A 20,815-nucleotide genomic window follows, 5' to 3' on the forward strand; every position below is an offset into this window, starting at 1 on the left:
GCAGCATAAGGCCGCAGCCGGGGAGCAAAGATGAGGAGGGGGGGAGAAATCGTAGGCTGGGGTGGGGTGGGATCAGGGGCCAGGTTCCAGAGGCTTGGGAAACCCTGCAACCCACAGTTAAATTTAAAATTGATATTTAAAATGCATTATAGTATTTAAATTGCCAACCTGTCTCCCTGCATTAAAACGTCAGAGGCAGGTTGAGGGTCGAGATTGAGATTTCTACTACTTCATCCTCCCACCCGACCCAAACCCACCAGTTTATGTAGTTAAAATTTCCCCCAAAATTTCAAACAGAACGTTGCAGTGGGACTCGATCGAAATCCTGGCAAAGTCAAATCAAGACACATAACATCTGTCACTTACATTAAATACATTTCTTTTCAAGTTGAATTCAGCAACTTTTCCTGAGGTAGTGTGTTTCTAAAACTGTTTGGTGAAAAGGCTGACCTGCAGTTTGGTCTCAAAAATGAGGATTAAAGAATGAGCTATTCCCCGCTGCCATGTCTGTTGATCATTGATAAGTTGCCCAAAACCTACCTTTTGAAAGGAAACCACTCCTGACGTAATTGAAACCGTAGCTAGAAGGAAGGTTATGAAGTCAACACAACTTTTAATTGCTCTTTCCAAGTGCGGCTTAAAAACTGGAGGCAAATAGTGGAAAGCATGTTTTATGAATTGATAATGACCAGGCTATTGTACTTCAAGCTTTTTGGCAAAGTTGGTGTTGACATAAAAGCTTTTAAATATTTCTTTTTTAAATTTACTAACTCCTGTACACCAATAGAATTAGTAAATGGTTTTGTAAAGTTTCTTTGAAGTCATTTTCAGTTATTTAAAACCTGGTTACTCACAGGAAGTGGCCAAGACACTGATTAAAATCCTTATTTTTTGTGATAAACCTATTGTCAGCTGTATTAATAAAACAACGTGGACCATTTCCCATATCTCGGGAGCCTCTTATCAACAAAGGCAGACATTGATGCGGAGATTCAACATTGCCTCCCGTGCAGCCTTTGGCCGCCTGAGGAAAAGAGTGTTTGAAGACCTGGCCCTTAAATCTACCACCAAGCTCATGGTCTACAGGGCTGTAGTAATACCCGCCCTCCTGTATGGATCTGAGGCATGGACGATGTATAGAAGGCACCTCAAGTCGCTGCAGATAGATCACTAACGACGTCTCTGCAAGATCCTGCAAATCCCCTGGGAGGACAGGCGCACCAACATCAGTGTCCTCATCCAGGCTAACATCCCCAGTATTGAAGCACTGACCACACTCGATCAGCTTCGCTGGGCAGGCCACATAGTTCGCATGCTAGATACAAGACTCCCTAAGCAAATGCTTTATGCGGAGCTCCTTCATGGTAAACGAGCCAAAGGTGGGCAGCGGAAGCGTTATAAGCATCTACAAGTTGTTGATGCCGGTTCGTTGGATGTATTCAAGAGGGAGTTAGATATGGCCCTTACGACTAAAGGAATCAAGGGGTGTGGAGAGAAAGCAGGAATGGGGTGCTAAAGTTGCATGATCATTTTGAATGGTGGTGCAGGCTCGAAGGGCCGAATGGCCTACTTCTGCACCTATTTTCTAGATATCTATGTTTCTACACCCTCAAAGCCTCCCCAGTAAAGTGCGACATCACCAATGACACTGGGAGACCCTGGCTGAAGACTGCCCGAGATGGAGAAAGTGCATCCGGGAGGGCGTTGAGTTCTTCGAAGCGTAGACAGCAGAAGAAGTGCATGGCAAACCAGCCCCACCCACCCCTTCCCCCGACAAATATCTGTCCCACCTGTGACAGGGTCTGTGGCTCTCGTATTGAACTGTTCAACCACCAGAGAACTCACCTCGGGAGTGGAAGCAAGTCTTCCTCGATTCCAAGGGACTGCCTATGATGATGATGATGACTAGGTTACCACTCTTAAATAGAAAGGAATATTTTTTATTGCCATTAATTTTTAAAATTATGTTCTAAAACACTGCCCAATTGATCTGGTTCATGGCAGATTACACGCAAGGTGATATGCAAATGAGTTTGAACGGGGGAAAAAAATCTCGACTGCAATTTACATCCAGATTGCTGATTACACTCATTTACAAATGAAAGGAGCAGCACAAAAGCTACTCCTTCCACTTGGGTAATTTCATTATATTAATAAAGTTTATTTCAGGGTCATGGTGCATACATTTAAACCTAAAATAAAGGCTGGTCCAGGCTTCTAATTCAGAATGACTAGTCTCAGGTTTACCAATTTTAGACTAATATCCTATAATCGGATCAGTATTATTGTACTGAACTCTAAATGTGTGCATCGATCTTTTAGCTGAGCTGGTGAAGGAAAGTAACCCAGCATTTACTTGTACATAACATTGGAAAGTGGTCCATGTTGTCCAGGGTCACGCCGTGGATCTTGATGACTGGGGGGCAGTGCTGTGTGGCGGGGTCAGCTTGGTGGAGGAGCTTTGTCTTACGGATGTTTAGTACAAGGCCTATGCTTTTGTACGCCTTGGTAAAGATGCTGACGATAACTTGGAGTTCAGCCTCTGAATGTGCGCAGACGAAAGCGCCATCCGCGTACTGTGGTTCAATGACAGAGAATGGGACAGTCTTGGATCTGGCCTGGAGGGGTCACATTGTTTGCATGCCCGACACAAGACTCCCAAAGCAAGTGCCCTACTCGGAACTCGTACACGGCAAGCGAGGCGTAGGTGGGCAGAGGAAACGTTTCAAGGACACCTCAAAGCCTCCTTGATAAAGTGCAACATCCTCACCGACACCTGGGAGTCCCTGGCCAAAGACTGCCCGAAGTGGAGGAAGAGCATCCGGGAGGACGCTGAGCACCTCGAGTCTCGTCGCTGAGAGCATTCAGAAAACAAGCGCAGGCAGCAGAAGGAGCGTGTTGCAAACCAGACTCCCCACCCACCCTTTCCTCCAACGACTGTCTGTCCCACCGGCAATGTAATTCCTGTACTGGACTGTTCAGTCACCTGAGAACTCACTTTAAGTGGAAGCAAGTTTTCCTCGATTTCGAGGGACTGCCTATGATGTACATAACTCCATTTTAATTTGTTACTCAAACTGTTATGTTTAAACAAATAAGCATTATCTGTTGTGAATGTGAAGTAACCTGGTGTTTTATTGTTTGATATGGAAGATACACTAAAACTTGAAAAATATAACTCCTGCCAACGAACTAGAAGCTACCGGAAGCTTCTGCGCATAACTATCAGGTCCCAAATGTTAAAAATATTTACAACAGACGGGAGGTCTGCGTAAACGCCAACTCTAGCAGTTTTATCCCTTGTTGGAAATAATTTTTCATAAAGAAAAGCAAATAACATTTAAAACATGTATCATTTTCCCATTAGCAATTTGATTTATAAACACACAACGAGCAGGATAATGTTCAGCCTTTTCTGCCCGACTGTCTTTTTGAATTATAGATGGTTCCACATTGACAATAGCCAAGATTCCTCAGCCGAAAGCTCCAGGCTCAACTTTCAAGTTTTATGTTTCTCTCTTTTTAAAAAAAAAGATCTTTCCTATCATCCAAGTCTTCCCATCCAAATATTTACATCGAATCGTGGTCATTAGCATTTTACACACATTAGTCAACGGCAGACTCCCTGTCGAGCACGTGATGTGCACAATGGCTGTGACCACTCAGACCTCTCCCCCTTCCACAAAATGGTCCTCTGACCATCCCAATGCCTGCCTTCAGCTAGGCCTCGGTTTTCTCACCACCTCACCGAAGGGCGCTGCTCAGCGCCGAGTTTATGGCTCGCATCTCGCCGTAGGCAACTAGGTCCATACAGTAGTGCCTGGTGATCAGTCGACCTTGCTCTGCTAAGCCCATGTGGTAGTCGGTGTGCAACGGCCACCCCAAGTTAAAAGAACTCACGCACAGGCATCTTCCACCCTTCAAAATGAAGTTCGGGACCTGAAACGTCAGGACGCTCATGGACAACACCAACAGTGAACCCGGGGACTGGGAGAAATTTAGAACTCAGCAGAGGAGGACAAAGGGTTTGATTAGGACAGGGAAAATGGAGTACGAGAAGAAGCTTGCAGGGAACATTAAGACGGATTGCAAAAGTTTCTATAGATATGTAAAGAGAAAAAGGTTAGTAAAGACAAACATAGGTCCCCTGCAGTCAGAATCAGGGGAAGTCATAACGGGGAACAAAGAAATGGCGGACCAATTGAACAAGTACTTTGGTTCAGTATTCACTAAGGAGGACACAAACAACCTTCCGGATATAAAAAGGGGTCAGAGGGTCTAGTAAGGAGGAGGAACTGAGGGAAATCCTTATTAGTCGGGAAATTGTGTTGGGGAAATTGATGGGATTGAAGGCCGATAAATCCCCAGGGCCTGATGGACTGCATCCCAGAGTACTTAAGGAGGTGGTCTTGGAAATAGCGGATGCATTGACAGTCATTTTCCAACATTCCATTGACTCTGGATCAGTTCCTATGGAGTGGAGGGTAGCCAATGTAACCCCATTTTTTAAAAAGAGGGAGAGAAAACAGGGAATTATAGACTGGTCAGCCTGACCTCAGTAGTGGGTAAAATGATGGAATCAATTAGTAAGGATGTCATAGCAGCGCATTTGGAAAGAGGTGACATGATAGGTCCAAGTCAGCATGGATTTGTGAAAGGGAAATCATGCTTGACAAATCTTCTGGAATTTTTGAGGATGTTTCCAGTAGAGTGGACAAGGGAGAACCAGTTGATGTGGTATACTTGGACTTTCAGAAGGCTTTCGACAAGGTCCCACACAAGAGATTAATGTGCAAAGTTAAAGCACATGGGATTGGGGGTAGTGTGCTGACATGGATTGAGAACTGGTTGTCAGACAGGAAGCAAAGAGTAGGAGTAAATGGGTACTTTTCAGAATGGCAGGCAGTGACTAGTGGGGTACCACAAGGTTCTGTGCTGGAGCCCCAGCTGTTTACACTGTACATTAATGATTTAGACGAGGGGATTAAATGTAGTATCTCCAAATTTGCGGATGACACTAAGTTGGGTGGCAGTGTGAGCTGCGAGGAGGATGCTATGAGGCTGCAGAGTGACTTGGATAGGTTAGGTGAGTGGGAAAATGCGTGGCAGATGAAGTATAATGTGGATAAATGTGAGGTTATCAGACTATTATCTGAATGGTGACAGATTAGGAAAAGGGGAGGTGCAACAAGACCTGGGTGTCATGGTACATCAGTCATTGAAGGTTGGCATGCAGGTACAGCAGGCGGTTAAAAAAGCAAATGGCATATTGGCCTTCATAGCGAGGGGATTTGAGTACAGGGGCAGGGAGGTGTTACTACAGTTGCACAGGGCCTTGGTGAGGCCACACCTCGAGTATTGTGTACAGTTTTGGTCTCCTAACTTGAGGAAGGACATTCTTGCTATTGAGGGAGTGCAGCGAAGGTTCACCAGACTGATTCCCGGGATGGCGGGACTGACCCATCAAGAAAGACTGGATCAACTGGGCTTGTATTCACTGGAGTTCAGAAGAATGAGAGGGGACCTGATAGAAACGTTTATAATTCTGACAGGTTTAGACAGGTTAGATGCAGGAAGAATGTTCCCAATGTTGGGGAAGTCCAGAACCACGGGTCACAGTCGAAGGATAAGGGGTAAGCCACTTAGGACCGAGATGAGGAGAAACCTCTTCACCCAGAGAGTGGTGAACCTGTGGAATTCTCTACCACAGAAAGTTGTTGAGGCCAATTCACTAAATATATTCAAAAAGGAGTTAGATGTAGTCCTTGCTACTAGGGGGATCAAGGGGTATGGCGAGAAAGCAGGAATGGGGTACTGAAGTTGCATGTTCAGCCATGAACTCATTGAATGGCGGTGCAGGCTAGAAGGGCCAAATGGCCTACTCCTGCACCTATTTTCTATGTTTCTATGTGACAGACCGGAACACTGCACTGCCATCGTTGCCCTGGAACTTAAGACACTTCGACGTCGACGCCATAAGCAAGATCCGCGGGCAAGGGAAGGCCAGTTCAAAGAAGGTGGTGGTTACTCCTTCTTCTAAAAATGTAAACCAGAAGAATGCCGCATCCATGGAGTTGGTTTCGCCATCAAGAATGAGCTGGTCGACCGCCTCAGCGACTCCCCCTGCGGGATTAGCGAACGTCTCATGACTCTCCGGCTCATCCTATCCCGGAACCAGTGCACCACAGTTATCAGTGCATACACCCCAACACTCAATACAACAGATGAGGCCAAAGAGGTATTCTGCTCCAGCCTCAAACAATGCCTGTCCTACGTCCCTGTGGACGACAAACTGATCCTCCTGGGCGACCAACGGTAAGGACACTCCGGGGAGGCGTGATTGGCAGAGAGGGGATAAGGAAAATCAATTCCAGCGAACCCTGCTCCTGACAAAATGCCTTGAGAACATGACTTTGTCATCACCAACACCTTGTTCCGCTAGAGGGACAAGTACAAGGCATCGTGGCAACACCCTCACTCCAAGCACTGGCATCTGCTCAATTATGTCATCGTTCGAGTGAGGGATCAGAACGACATGCGCATCACCCGCGCCATGACAGGAGCCAATGACTGCTGGATGGACCACCGCCTAATCCATTCCGTCATCAACATTAATACAGCCCCAAAACGACGAAGGCAACAGAAGAAATGCCTCAGAAAAATCAACACCAGGGCACTCAAAGACCCAACTAAGAGTGCCCTATACAGCCAGCACCTCACTGCCAACCCTTGAAGACTCTGAGACGCATAGTGCCCACAGCGCTTAATCTGGCCTCAAGGCCACCATAACCAGTGCCTGCGAAGAGACGCTCAGTCACTCAACCAGGAAACACCAGGACTGGTTTGATGAGAATGACCAGGAAATCTAGGAGCTAATAAATCGCAAGTGCAGGGCATTTCTGAACCTAAAGCAACAACCCAACATGGGAGCAGCAAAGCAGCTCTACTGACGGCTGAAGGCCGAGGTCCAACAAAACACCCGAGACCGAAAGAATAGATGGTGGGTGGAGAAAGCACAGGAGATTCAGCAGTTGGCCGTCAGCCATGACGTGCGAGGATTCTTCACCGCAGACAAGTCCACCTATGGCCCAAGCACCCAAGGCCCCACCCCACTGCTGGCCAAGAATGGGGAGACACTCATCAAGGACACCAAGGCAGTCAGGGCCCACTGAAAGGAGCACCTCGAAGATCTCAAGAGACCCTGCCTTTGACATGAGTGTCCTTGACTCCATTCCGCAGCATGCTACCCGCCACCATCTCAGCAAAACCTCAGCCCTGCACGAGGTAGAAAAGGCCATTCATCAGCTCAAGAACAAGGTATCAGGAGTGGATGGAATCCCCGCTGAGGCACTAAATGGCAGAGGCGCACTATTGGCGCGAATGCATGATCTCATCTCTCATCTGGAAGGAGGAGTGCATGCCTGCTCAGAAATGCCATAATAGTGACCATCTTTAAAAAAGGCGACAAGTCCGACTGCGGCAACTACAGAGGAATCTCCCTGTTGTCGGCCACTGGAAAAGTCATCGCTAGAATCCTCCTCCACCGTCTTCTCCCTGTGGCTGAAGAGCTCCTCCCAGAATCACAATGCGGATTCCGTCCACAATGGGGTACAATGGACATGATGTTCACCGCGCGACAACTGCAAAAGAAATGCAGGGAACAGTATCAACCCTTGCACATGGCCTTCTTTGACCTTACAAACGCCTTTGATACTGTTAACCGCGAGGGGCTATGGAGTGTCCTCCTCCGTTTCGGCTGCCCCCCAAAAGTTTGTTGCCATTCTCCGCTTACTCGATGACGACATGCAAGTCATGATCCCGACCAACGGATTCACCACAGGCCCAATCCACATCCGGACCAGGGTCAAGCAGGGCTGAGTCATCGCACCAACTCTCGTCTTGATCTTACTCGCTGCAATGTTCCATCTCACGCTCAACAAGCTCCCGCTGGAGTGGAACTAAACTATAGAATCAGTGGGAACCCGCTCAATCTTCTTCGCCTCCAAGCCAGATCCAAGACCGTCCCATCCTCTGTCATCGAACTACAGCACCCGGACGACGCTTGAATCTGTGCACAGAGGCCGAACTCCAAGCCATCGTCAACATCTTCACCGAGGTGTACAGAAGCATGGGCCTTAGAGTAAACACCCGTAAGACAAAGGTCCTCCACCAACCTGACTTCGCCACACAGCACTGCCCCCCGGTCATCAAAATCCAATGCGCGGCCTTGGACAACGTGGACCACTTCCCATACCTTGGGAGCCTACTATCAGCAAAGGCAGACATCGACGACGAGGTCCAACACTGCTCCAGTGCCCAGCATCGCCTTCGGTCGCCTGACGAAGAGTGTTCAAAGACCAGGACTTCAAATCTGGCACCAAGCTTATGGTCTACAGGGCTGTAGTGATACCCGCCTCCTGTATAGAAACATAGAAAATAGGTGCAGGAGTAGGCTATTCGGCCCTTCGAGTCTGCACCACCATTCAATAAGATCATGGCTGATCATTCACCTCACTACCCCTTTCCTGCTTTCTCTTCATACCCCTTGATCCCTTTAGCTGTAAGGGCCATATCTAACTCCCTCTTGAATATATCCAATGAACTGGCATCAACAAAACTCTGCGGTCGGAAATTCCACAGGTTATCAACTCCAAGTGAAGAAGTTTCTCCTTGTCTCAGTCCTAAATGGCTTACCCCTTATCCTTAGACTGTGTCCCCTGGTTCTAGACTTTCTCAACATCGGGAACATTCTTCCTGCAGCTAGCCTGTCCAGTCCCGTCAGAATTTTATATGTTTCTATGAGATCCCCTCTCATTCTTCCAAACTCCAGTGAATACAGGCCCAGTCGATCCAGTCTCTCCTCATATGTCAGTCCTGCCATCCCAGGAATCAGTCTGGTGAACCTTCACTGCACTCCCTCAATAGCAAGAACGTCCTTCCTCAGATTAGGAGACCAAAACTGAACACAATACTCCAGGTGAGGCCTCACTAAGGCCCTGTACAACTGCAGTAAGACCTCCCTGCTCCTATACTCAAATCCCCTAGCTATGAAGGCCAACATACCATTTGCCTTCTTCACCGCCTGCTGTACCTGCATGCCCACTTTCAGTGACTGATGTACCATGACACCCAGGTCTCGTTGCACCTCCCCTTTTCCTATTCAGCCGGCATTCAGATAATATTCTGCCTTCGTGTTTTTGCCACTCTATGGCTCAGAGACGTGGACCATATACAGTAGACACCTCAAATTGCTGGAGAAGTACCACCAACGCTGTCTCCGCAAAATCCTGCAAATACCCTGGGAGGATAAACGCACCATCAGTGTTCTCGATGAGGCCAACATCCCCAACATCGATGCACTGACCATACTCGATCAGCTCTGTTGGGCAGGCCACATCGTCTGCATGCCCGACACAAGACTCCCAAAGCAAACGCTCTACTTGAAACTCCTACATCGCAAGTGAGCCCCAGGTGGGCAGAGGAAACGTTTCAAGGACACCCTCAAAGCCTCCTTGATAAAGTGCAACATCGCCACCTACACCTGGGAATCCCTGACCAAAGACTGCCCTAAGTGGTGGAAGAACATCCGGGAGCTCGCTGAGCATCTCGAGTCTCGTCGCCGAGAGCATGCAGAAAACAAGCGGAAGGAGCGTGCGGCAAACCAGACTTCCCACCCACCCTTTCCTTCAATGACTATCTGTCCTACCTGTGACAGAGACTGCAATTCCTGTATTGGACTGTATAGTCACCTGAGAACTCACTGAGAGTGGAAGCAAGTCTTCCTCGATTTCGAGGGACTGCCTATGACGATGATGATGATGATGATGATGATGACGACATACATTAGGATTTTGTTAACAGTTACTGTCCATTCCTAAACCTTTGGGGACTGTGACCACCTTTAAGATACAGGGCTGTGAATTATTCTAGTGACCGGCAAAACTAGCACAATTTCAATTCTATCAAAATGACTGCTGACTACGAAGTCCAGCAAGAACAATCAAGAGACCATTGGAACTGTGCATGCGCATAGACTTTATGTCGTTGGCAGCAGTCATATTTTTTAACAAATGAGCATTCTCTGTTGTGAATGTGAAGTAACCTGGTGTTTTATTGTTCGTTATGGAAGATACACTAAAACTTGAAAAATGTAAAACATATAAAAGAGGTTAAGGGCTGCCATTTTATCAATATGTGATAAATATTCATACAGTCATACCGTACAACAGAGTACAATGATAGTGTGAAATTCAACAAGCTCTCCACTGAAGTTAGTTTTATAAAAAAAATTATACTATGCTTTATACAAACATCACTTCGGTTGTTCATAGAGTAATGTGCAGTGGATTGCTAGAATTGTTTTTGGAGGTTTCAGCATTCCTATAGAATTTGTAGATATTACATAATGTATTTCATCAGAGTAACTAATATAGCAATTGTTTAAAATTAAAGGAAATAGAATTATTGTAATAAATGCATAAATGCAACTAATAACCCATCCATCCCATTTACTGTCAATGAAGAATGACAGGTACAAATCTTTTCTTGCCTTATCTGAAATAATTTACACACAGAAGGAAGCTAGAGCATCATCTCCAAATAATAACTAGATGAATTTTCCTCTGCATTTTTAATACAGCTTTAAGGAAGATGTTTTCAAAACAGCTGTTTCTTGTGCACAATTCATTTTTAAAACTCAACCAACATTGCAGTGTAATTTGAACAAATGTAGCTGCTATTTAAAGTAAAACCATTCAGCTTTGCCACTATTCAGCAAATCAGTCAAGCATATCAATATCAACATAATAGAAATCACTGGTCTACAATGTATGTTTATGAAAAATGATTCAGTTTCATAACTTTTTTAGACTATAAAGTGAAACAATTCTACAGTTGTTAGCTTGTAATCCAGTGCTGGAGAACATTTAGTTACATTGAATCTTGCATCCATTAAATTCCAATTTATGCAGATGATGTGATACTTTGCTTGTAGACAGCATGGTATGCATTTCGCAAGAGGACATAAGGAAAACAAGATTCCAGCAGGTCCATTGTCAGGAAAGGAGACTCTTGTACAATCTGAGGAAAATTCCACCCATATGTCAGCAATGATTATATACACTGTGGCATTTCAATCAGTCTTTTCAGTGACCAAAGTAGGCCACACTGTTGCTATGCTTATATAGTGGTGCAAACAAACCACAAAAAGCCTTAACAAAACTAGTGTTAGCAGGTCAGCAAAAGCACCATAAATATTACACTGAACATTATTTTAAAGACAAAGAGTTTGTAAGTGCAAAGTTAAAACAAATACTGTAGGTAATTTTTCAAAGCAAGACAAGCTGGATGTTTGCAGATGAGCTCATGACATAAAACATGACTGCTAGTGCAAGCAATTACCCTGGTTATCTGAACTTGCTTGACTCTAAATATATTTTGTGACACTATTCTAATCATTGGCTACTGTCTCTGTAGAACCAGGAAAAAAAAATAAGCTTGTAGGTTAGCAACAAAAAAAAAAAATCAGGATTGAATTATTGAACTACTTGGACAGGAATACGATTACAATCAAACATGATGCATTCTGCTGCTATTTGGCAATGAGAGATAGGCCACTGCAGAGCTGTTCAGATGATGCCAACTGACCTCTATAGTACCAAGTTATTGGATTGTGACGAGGATACACAAGACCTCTATCAGCAATAAATTCAAGTAGTAAAACTGTTCAAAACAAAATCTGAGCTTGTAAGATAGTTTCAGCTGAATAGTTGGCACTGGCTCAGTGGGGCAAATCTTTTCTGCCTGTATTTTAATTTCAATGATTTTATGAAATTTCTTTGATTTTGACATGATTGCATATAATCTTAAATAGTTATCAACGTTGTAACTTAATACTCACCATGTCAAGCAGTAGATAAACAGATTCTCTGTTTCTGGTAGTGGTTTTGTCAGTCTCTTGTCCAATTTTTAGCAAACTTGAAGATGCAAGCTGCAGAGAAACATTTGTAGTTTATAAATACACTAATAGTGTTGATTTTCAAATGCATAGTGCGGTTTTAACAAAATGATTGACAATGATCAATCATTATGGCATATTATTAAACAATAGAATAAGAAATCTTGGGGAAAGTCCAGACTAAAAATCAAAAAGTGTTAGAAAAAGACCAGCGGTTACCCAAATAAGAGTTCTGTACATAAATGTACCAAGCGCAAGAAATAAAACAAGTAAGTTAGAAGCACAAATTTAGCTTAAAGGTTATGATGTAATAGCTATTACAGAGACCTGACTACAAGTTGGGTATGATATAGAGCTAAATATTCTAGGTTATAGAATCTTTAAAAAGGACAGGAAATTTGGGAAAAGGAAAGTAGTAACAATATTGATAAAAGACACTGACAGAAGTAATTTCAGGAAGGGTGATCAGGCAATGGAAATACCATGGGTGGAGTTAAGGAACAGGAGTGCATAATTCTGGTAGGAATCATCTACAAAACTCTTGGTAACAGTAATGTAGTGGGGGAATGTATAAATACAGATTTAGGGAAGCATCTTGCAAAAAAAAAGTGGAGACTTTCATTTTTACATAGATTGGGAGAGGCAGAAAACCACAAGTAGTGAAGCCAATTAGTTTCTCGAATATATTTGAGTCTGTTTTGTCGAACACTATGTTTTAGAACTGACAAGGTAACAGGCTATACTAGATTTAGTGATGGGAATAACAAACCAGAATTAGTTAACATCTGACAATGAGGGAACATCTTCCCTTATCATTTTGCGAATAGTAAAAGGAAGTACTTGGGAAAGAGAGCCGGGGGGGCGGGGGAAAGAGAGCTGGAGGGGGGGGGGGCGGGGGCAGGGAGAGAAGAGAGCCGGAGGGCGGGGGGGGGGGGGGGGGGAGAAAGAGAGCCGGAGGGCGGGGGGGGGGGGGGAAAGAGAAGGAAAGACTGGGGGGGGGGGGGGAAGGAAAAAGAGACGGGGAGGGGATGGAAAAATAGACTGGGTGGGGTGGAAAGAGGGCAAGGGAGTGGGGGGGGAAAGAGAGGGCGAGGGCAACCGCGAGAGTGAGGGAGCGGGGAGGGAGGGAGCGAGAGGGGCAGGGGGAGGGAGAGAGACTGGAGCGGGAGGGCGAGAGGGAGAGAAGGCGAGAGGGTGAGGGAGAGAGTGGGAGAGCGAGCGCACGAGAGCGAGAAAAAAAAGAGAATCTGGTGCAGAGTGGTCACCCTACCCCGAACCTTGCCCGTTAAAGCTTATTGTGCAGAAAATCCTGCGGAATGCAATCTGTGCCTGGATTCCTGATGTGCAATCCTGGTGCACGAAGCTTTGCGTTTGTAGTGCAAATTCATAAAATCTACTAATGCTGGAAAATTTTCTACAATAATAATAGCACACAGCATTGTTTCCTAAAATCTAATAATATTTTACAAAAAAAATCATCATTTTACATATTTAATATCTGCCACCTTCCCTGTATTTCTTATTCTCTGAATGCAATTATTTTAATCTTCTCAGTCACAGGTTGAGGGAAATTCTTGTCTTCGTGGGCTGACTGGCTTGCAAGGTTTCAAATAAAACATTGCTTTGTTAAATATAAACAATGTTATAGCAATAAAGTTACCCATGTCAGAAACTCCAACAGTGAGTCTTAAATTATTAAATTAAATGTTTAGAAATCAAAAAAAATGTACACACCAATTCTGTTCATCCTATCTTCCCATTCTTTTCCAGTTTATGTTTCTCCCTGGTACCGTTCCAGTAAATTTACACCTTCTCTATGGCCTTAACATCCTTCCTAAAGTGTGGTGTCCAGGATTGACCACAACACTCCTGTCGAGGCCTAACCAGTATTTTACAAAGGTTGAGCGTAACTTTCTTGCTTTTGTACTCTATTTTGTACTTCTATTTGAAGCTCAGAAACCCACATGCCTTTTTAAACAACCTTCTCAACTTGTCTTACTACCTTCAAAGAATTGTACATGTACACCCCAAGCCTCTCTGTTCCTGTACCCCCTTTAAAATTGTACCATTTAGTCTATATTGCCTCTCCTCTCCTAATTCATCCTACCGAAATAAATCACTTCACACTTCTCTGCGTTATATTTCATCTGCCTTGTGTCTGCCAATTTCACCAGTCTGTCTACGTCTTCCTGAAGTCTGTTACCATCCTCCTCGCTGGTTACGACATTTTCGAGTTTAGTTTCATCTACAAACTTTGAAGTTATTCCCTGTATAATTAAGTACAGGTCATTAATATATATTAAAAAGATCCAACACTGACCCCTGGGGGACACCACAGCATACTTCCCTCCAGTCTGAAAAACAACCGTTCACCACTACTCTCCTCTCTGACCTTAGCCAATTTTGTATCCACGCAGCCACTACTCCTGTAATCCCATGGGCTTCAATTGCATTTGTTCTGCCACTTAAGTTAACAAGTTAAATCTAAAGTTGTGTTCTCAGCATGACACGGCGTTACTGTTGAAATAAGTGATCCTGTCTGTAGAGGTTGAGCAGTTAAATTAATCTAAATTTGCAAATCATCTACAAAATCTGTATGTACCTTTCCAATCCAGCTGGTGAAATTACTCCTTTTTTTTGTTTCTGTGGTAACTAGTTTTTGTCCCAAGAAAGGAAGCAAGTGTGTAACAAATATAGCTGCAGGATATTGCTACAGGAGTTTTCAGGGCCGTATCCTAGGCCCAACCATCTTCAGCTGCTTCATCAATGACCTTCCCTCCATCATAAAGGTCAGAAGTGGGGATGTTTGCTGAAAATTGCAGAATGTTCAGTTCCATTCCCAACTCCTCAAATAATGAAGCAGTCCGTGCCCACATGCAGTAAGATCTGGACAACATACAGGCTTGGACTGATAAGTGACAAGCAACATTTGCACGAAACAAGTGCCAGTCAATAACCAACTCTGACAAGAGTGTCTAACCACCTCCCCTTGACATTCAATGGCATTACCATCATTGAACTCCCCACCATCAACATCCTGGGGGCCACCATGGACCAGAAACTTAACTGATCCAGCCACATAAGTACTGTGCAGGTCAAAGGCTGGGTATTCTGTGGCAAGAGCGGATCAGAAGCTGGGTATTCTGCGGTGTGTATCTCACCCTCTGATTCGCCAAAGCCATCTACAAGGCACAAGTCAGGAGTGTGATGGAACACCTTCCACTTGCCTGGATGGGTACAGCTCCAACACAAGAAGCTCGACACCATCCAGAACAAAGCAGCCCACTTGATTGGCACCCAGCCACCACTTTAAACATTCACTCCCTCCACCACTCCTGGCAACATGGCTGCTCTGTGTACCATCTACAAGATGCACTGCAGCAATTCGCCAAAGCTTCAACAGCACCACCTAAACCCGCAACCTCTACCACCGAGCAGGACAAGGACAGCACCTCTGTTATGTCTCAAATAACACAAATGACTGAGTACTGTAGACTTGATCAAGTGTGACCTTTGTCTCTTTATTCTGACTCGAGTGCTGGCATGGCATGGGAGGCCTGCTTATATGCAGTGCTCCCAAGGGATGCTGGGATTCCTTGGGACTCCAGCAGATGCGCCCTCTGGTGGCGGTAGAATGCTGGTTACAAGGTGTTGCATACACAACATCCTCCAAGTTCTCTTCCAAGTCACACACCATTCCAACTTGGAAATATACTGCCGTTCTTTCATCGTAGCTGGGTCAAAATCTTGGAACTCACTACCCAACAGCATGGTGGGAGTACTTAAACCAAATGGACTGCAGTGGTTCAAGAAGGTTGCTTCTCAAGGGCAATTAGGGATGGGAAATAGATGTTGGCCTTGCCAGTGACACCCACATCCCATGAATGAATAAAAAAAACATCTGCATGTTATTTTTATTTTATATTCCCTGTTGGTTCTAAAAACAATCACTTGCTGTAGTTTAGAATATATTAATTCTATAAAGCATTCCATTTCAAGTCAAATTGTGGAAATACATTGTAGATTTAAAGTGCCACCTGTTAAATTTAAGGAAATATGAAAATCTCTAAAATGTTTTCTTCCCATCAAGCTTTGTCATTTCTCCTGCTACATTGCTCTAGGCTGACTATCTATTCTCAGGCCTCTGCCCATGTTAATGAAACCAAGTAGCTATTAGAGAAACAGATTAATATTTTGTGTGGCTCTATGAAGCTATGGTGGAAGGGTGGACAGTAAGATGCCTCTTTCACATCCAGTTCATTGGTAACAGAACTTGATAAACCAATCAAGAGTCAACAGCAGAAATTACTGCATACAATGAAGAAATGCCAGGAGTAAAACCCTTCTTGGTAAAGGGGGATTATCCATGTACAGTTTCTAATAAATCAAGATCTTGGGTGAAGATTGAAGGGAATAATCTTGTGAAATGAAGGCAATGCTAAAAGATGGTGCATTAGAACTCCAGTACAATAGGTCACAAAGTAGGAGGACATGGATTTGATGGGTGGGGAAAAATAATTGACTTGATAACATGCTCATCCCTCTTAGCAATTAAGGATCAGCACTGATGGGTGTCCAAAGTGATTCTAGATAAAATGGTCCTGAACGATCACTATCCCAGTATTATTCCAGCATACTCTGAAGAGACAATTGTCAATCGATCATCTAGGGGGGCTGGAAAAGGCTAGAGACAAGAAAGAGCTTGCATGTATATCATACCTCATTGTATCGTCAGGATGTCCCAAAGTGAATTACAACCAATGCATTGCTTTTGAAAGGAGTCAATTATATAGGCAACTTCTGCAGCCAATTTGCATACAGATCCTCAAAACATAAATGAGTTTGTGGGGCTAACTTTAATCGCAGGATGACTATCACCCCAATACCAGTTTTAAGATCAGTCGAGACAAGAACTGACAACAATCTTTAATACGAAAAGGAGTTATAGCTTCTCTAGTAGTACACTTAGATAGTAGATGAAATGTTCAAAACAAGTCTAAAATGTGACTCGTACCTGTGAAATGATACAGTAGCAGAGTTTGGATGCAAATAAACATATTCCATTAGAAAACATACAGAATCCTTAATAGTTGTAGTGATGCCAAATAACCAAAATAAAGGAATGAGAGTAAACAATACTGATTACATCTGTCCTGACCCCATGTGCCCATATTAGAGAGAGAGTGAGAGAGAGAGAGAGATCTGGAGAACAATGTACTACCCAAAACAGGCAAAAGTTTCCCTGCAGGGGTTTCTGAGAAAGCTGAATTGGAGTAAAATGCTAGTTTGAGAGAAGTATTTTGCAAATCAGAAGATCAAGTCATAGCAAGATTTTATAAAAGTGCATAAGTGCTGTTCAAAATTTTGAATACATTGTTCTTATTGGGCATGCAGAACAAGATAGAAATCCTGTTGGCACATATTAGAGATTCAGATAGCTATTTTGATAGTGCAGGAATTCTTTTGCATTTTCTCCCAGGTTTTGCGGCTACACAATTGGAGGGAGCAGTTTAGAAACACTGGTGAAAATTTCATTTCTGCACTATTTTTCCTCCTTTAACTTTTAAAAAAGTAAACAAAAATGTCTATCATGAATCAATGAGGTAGCTAGCTGATTCAAATCTTAAATGTTATCTAATCTACTAGTGAGAGTAGAAACATGAAAAAGTAAATGGCGAACAGAATAAAAGGAGAATAGAGGGATACATTGACTCTAGGTAAACACATACCTAATCTAAGCATAGAATTCCAAAATACCAAACTACTTCGCAGTCACTCTCCTTACACACAATCTGATCCAACCATAACATTTAAAAATAAATCTTGGTCCAAGCATAAAATGCTGCTATTAACCAGGTTTTTTTATACCACACGACATATAGTCCAAGAACTGCTAAATTTCACTAAGAGACAGTAGCACAATTTAGAATCTAATCACTTACGTAAAAAGTGCTGTTTAGACTGAATTACTGAATGAATTCACTGTACATAAACTTTAAAACATTACTTTGTGGTTTTTTAATGAATGGTTAAATTGGCTGCACGAACAGTTTTCAAATATTTGCAAATTGGCTATTTTTATCTGTAGTTTATGGAAATCCTGACCCAAGCATAATCCTTATTCAAGCATAACATTTCTTGGCAAAGCAGTCTTCTGTTTATAATGATTTGATTTCACTCTTTTGGGAGGAAAAACTCTCAACTCAAACAGCAAAAATCACAGGTTAGGAAGATCTTACTAAGTGGACCACATTCAATATCCTGCTGCTTCCCACGATTTGCTTAACGTAAAAAGATAATCTAAATGCCCTTGTTTCTTAGAGGAATTATTTTGGTATGGAAGACACTCCCCAGTCTTTCACGAGATTCTATCATACTGTTACCTCAAGAACTCAGTCTGTGCCTAGCAAGACTTAAGTTGAAATTAAAACAATAGTCTAATGTTGTATGGTTGAGAAGAAAGTATGAGAAATATTTTAGATTAAAAAAAAATGTCTACCTGTAGCAAGTGTAAGAAATTGTACATGAACTTCCCAAGGAAGCAGAGGGAGAGTTCACATAGTAACTCAGATCAGGTGTTTCTCAACTGAAGCTAATGGTGTAATCTACCTGCATTACTCCTTTTTAACAAAAATCATCGAAGCTATTTTCCTAAAAGGAAAATTTCTTCAGCTGAGATGTGCCATCATATTCTCTTTGCCCATCAAATATAGGGAAGTCAATGTGAATGTGATTTATAGGTCAAAATCTAATCTCCAAGGTATCCAAGCATTCTGTTCAGCCTTTGGACGACAGGTCATTCTTTCACTGGATTACAATTGCTGCAGTGCTACTTATGCTCCCTGGAGTTCAACATGTTTAAGAAGTAAGTAGACTATTGCCACTGCCAGGCTACTGAGCTTTCTGGCTTGCAAATGTGATGTTCAGATTATTTGGGACTCAGTTGTAATGGGTGGAGACGGGAAGGGTATTCCATTGGGAAGCTGTTTCAAGTGTCCCACTAATACAGACTCTTACACAAATGGGATTCAATGTTACAAACCAACTTACGAGAGATGGGCTTAGAAAAATTCTGTGCTAACATACTGAGCTATACAAATATCTAGAGAATTGCATCTAGAAGTACAATTTTGCCAAGACTCTGGTGCTTGACCCAACTTTAAAACATGACTTTCAATATGGAATTTTTTTTTTAAATGACTTCACCTGCTACCTCTACAGTCTGATTTATGTGAAAGTTGTTGAAATCATTTATAGTGCAAGCATATTCAACATTGTGACCTCGTCCCTTTCTCGTACAGACTTTGCACACTCAAGGCTGTGCCACCTCACCTTTAATTTATGTATACTTTCACCTTATGGTGCTGCATTTTGGGCATTCAACTTGATTTCTCAATAAAAGAGAGAGAAATTGAACCAGTAACATAGTCTCAATAGGGTGAATCACCATCTTTGGTAGCCATATAAAAATAACTTTCTGAAATACCATATATGGACATTAGGTAAGAATGAAAGTGAGCCTTTCTAAATATTACTCAAGTCCACAGTTTGAGGCTATGAATCTAGTATCCTACTGCCTCTAATACACCTACTGCCTCTAACCTAGCACCCTGTGATCAAATCTACCTCATGCATCCACCTGAATAGACAGATGGCCTCAGTTTATCATATCTGAACTACAGCACCTCTAACAATGTAGCTCTCACTGCACTGAAGTATCAGTCTGGATTATGCGCTCAAGTACTGGTGTGGGTCTTGAAGCTACAACCTTCTGACTGAGGTGAGAGTGCTACCACTGAATCAAACTGAAACTCCTATGTGATGTACTTTGAGACACTGGTATGATGAGGGGCTACATAAAGGCAAGTTACTAGCTCATTGTTTCCCCATAAAATGAGTACCACCATGTATTCAATTTTTTTTTCATTTGAAGTCGTTAAGAACATGATTATTTCAAATTAGTGTTAGGAATGTTAATGCTAAATAAAATGATACAATTTATAGGCTTTTAAAAGCAAAAATTGGCAGCACTTTTATAATGGAGGGGACCTTCTTGGTCAATAATGGAAATTGGATAATAACCAAGACTCCCTCCCCTACATTTTGATCTTGCACAAATAGAGCAATACCTGAAGCATGGGAATGAAGGCATCAATACAGATAAAAGATAGAATTTTACTTATCTGGGCTGCAAGGTTGATTTGTGTCAGAAAGGAGGAGATTGGTATTAATAACTGGAACATGTGTTATGGAGCTTCCACTATACATCTCGATTTTCCTTGTCTTCCGTCTTACTCTTTTCAGCTTTGTGGTATAATGTACTATGGACCTTGACCCTTCATTTAAATTTTTTTTAAAATTGAAGAACAGGAATTCTACTTACAGCAAGGAATTCTTTAAGACGGTCTTCAATGCTTCCTTTATGAATGGTGAATAAGGCGGCAGCAATTTGGTTTATAGCTTTGGCCAAACAATGAATGTTGTTGCAATGTCCTGCACAATTAAACAGAAAAGTTACTTTGAAGTGACAAAACAGACACCATGTACATCAACAGAGTAATGAGTTAAATGACTCCCTCATGTGAAGCATAAACCACCTCATGTTATGCATGACATATACCACCCACTCCATGTGGTCCTTCAGTTTTTTGACTAGAGATTACAAGGTAATAGATGGATCACAAGAACAGCAACATAGAATCCCCTGTTCTTTTGCCACTTTCATCTGAATTAGAACAACCGGTTAAACTAGTACAGTATTTGATGTTATAAGTTCCAAGTAGGTGAAAAACCACAGAAATGGGAAAGCTAGAATATAATGGAATCAGACTTGAAACATTAACCTTTTTCTTTTTCAGA

The 20,815-nt window shown here is 42.9% G+C and overlaps 1 protein-coding gene across 2 annotated transcripts in view; it reads right to left on the minus strand.

Annotated features, from left to right (window-relative positions):
• Positions 1-10,084: 10,084 nt before the first annotated feature.
• Positions 10,085-20,815, minus strand: part of nckap1 (NCK-associated protein 1) — a 297,326-nt gene continuing 286,595 nt past the window's right edge. For both annotated transcript variants that reach the window (XM_070875820.1, XM_070875819.1), the window contains exons 29-31: positions 20,340-20,449; positions 11,900-11,989; positions 10,085-11,079 (exon numbers count right to left, since the gene is read on the minus strand). In XM_070875820.1, the coding sequence (XP_070731921.1) occupies positions 10,963-11,079; positions 11,900-11,989; positions 20,340-20,449 (317 nt within the window). In that variant the 3' untranslated portion in view covers positions 10,085-10,962. The remainder of the gene's footprint in view (positions 11,080-11,899; positions 11,990-20,339; positions 20,450-20,815) is intronic.

This window comes from Pristiophorus japonicus, chromosome 3, assembly GCF_044704955.1.
Source record: "Pristiophorus japonicus isolate sPriJap1 chromosome 3, sPriJap1.hap1, whole genome shotgun sequence".
Lineage (NCBI taxonomy): Eukaryota > Metazoa > Chordata > Chondrichthyes > Pristiophoridae > Pristiophorus > Pristiophorus japonicus.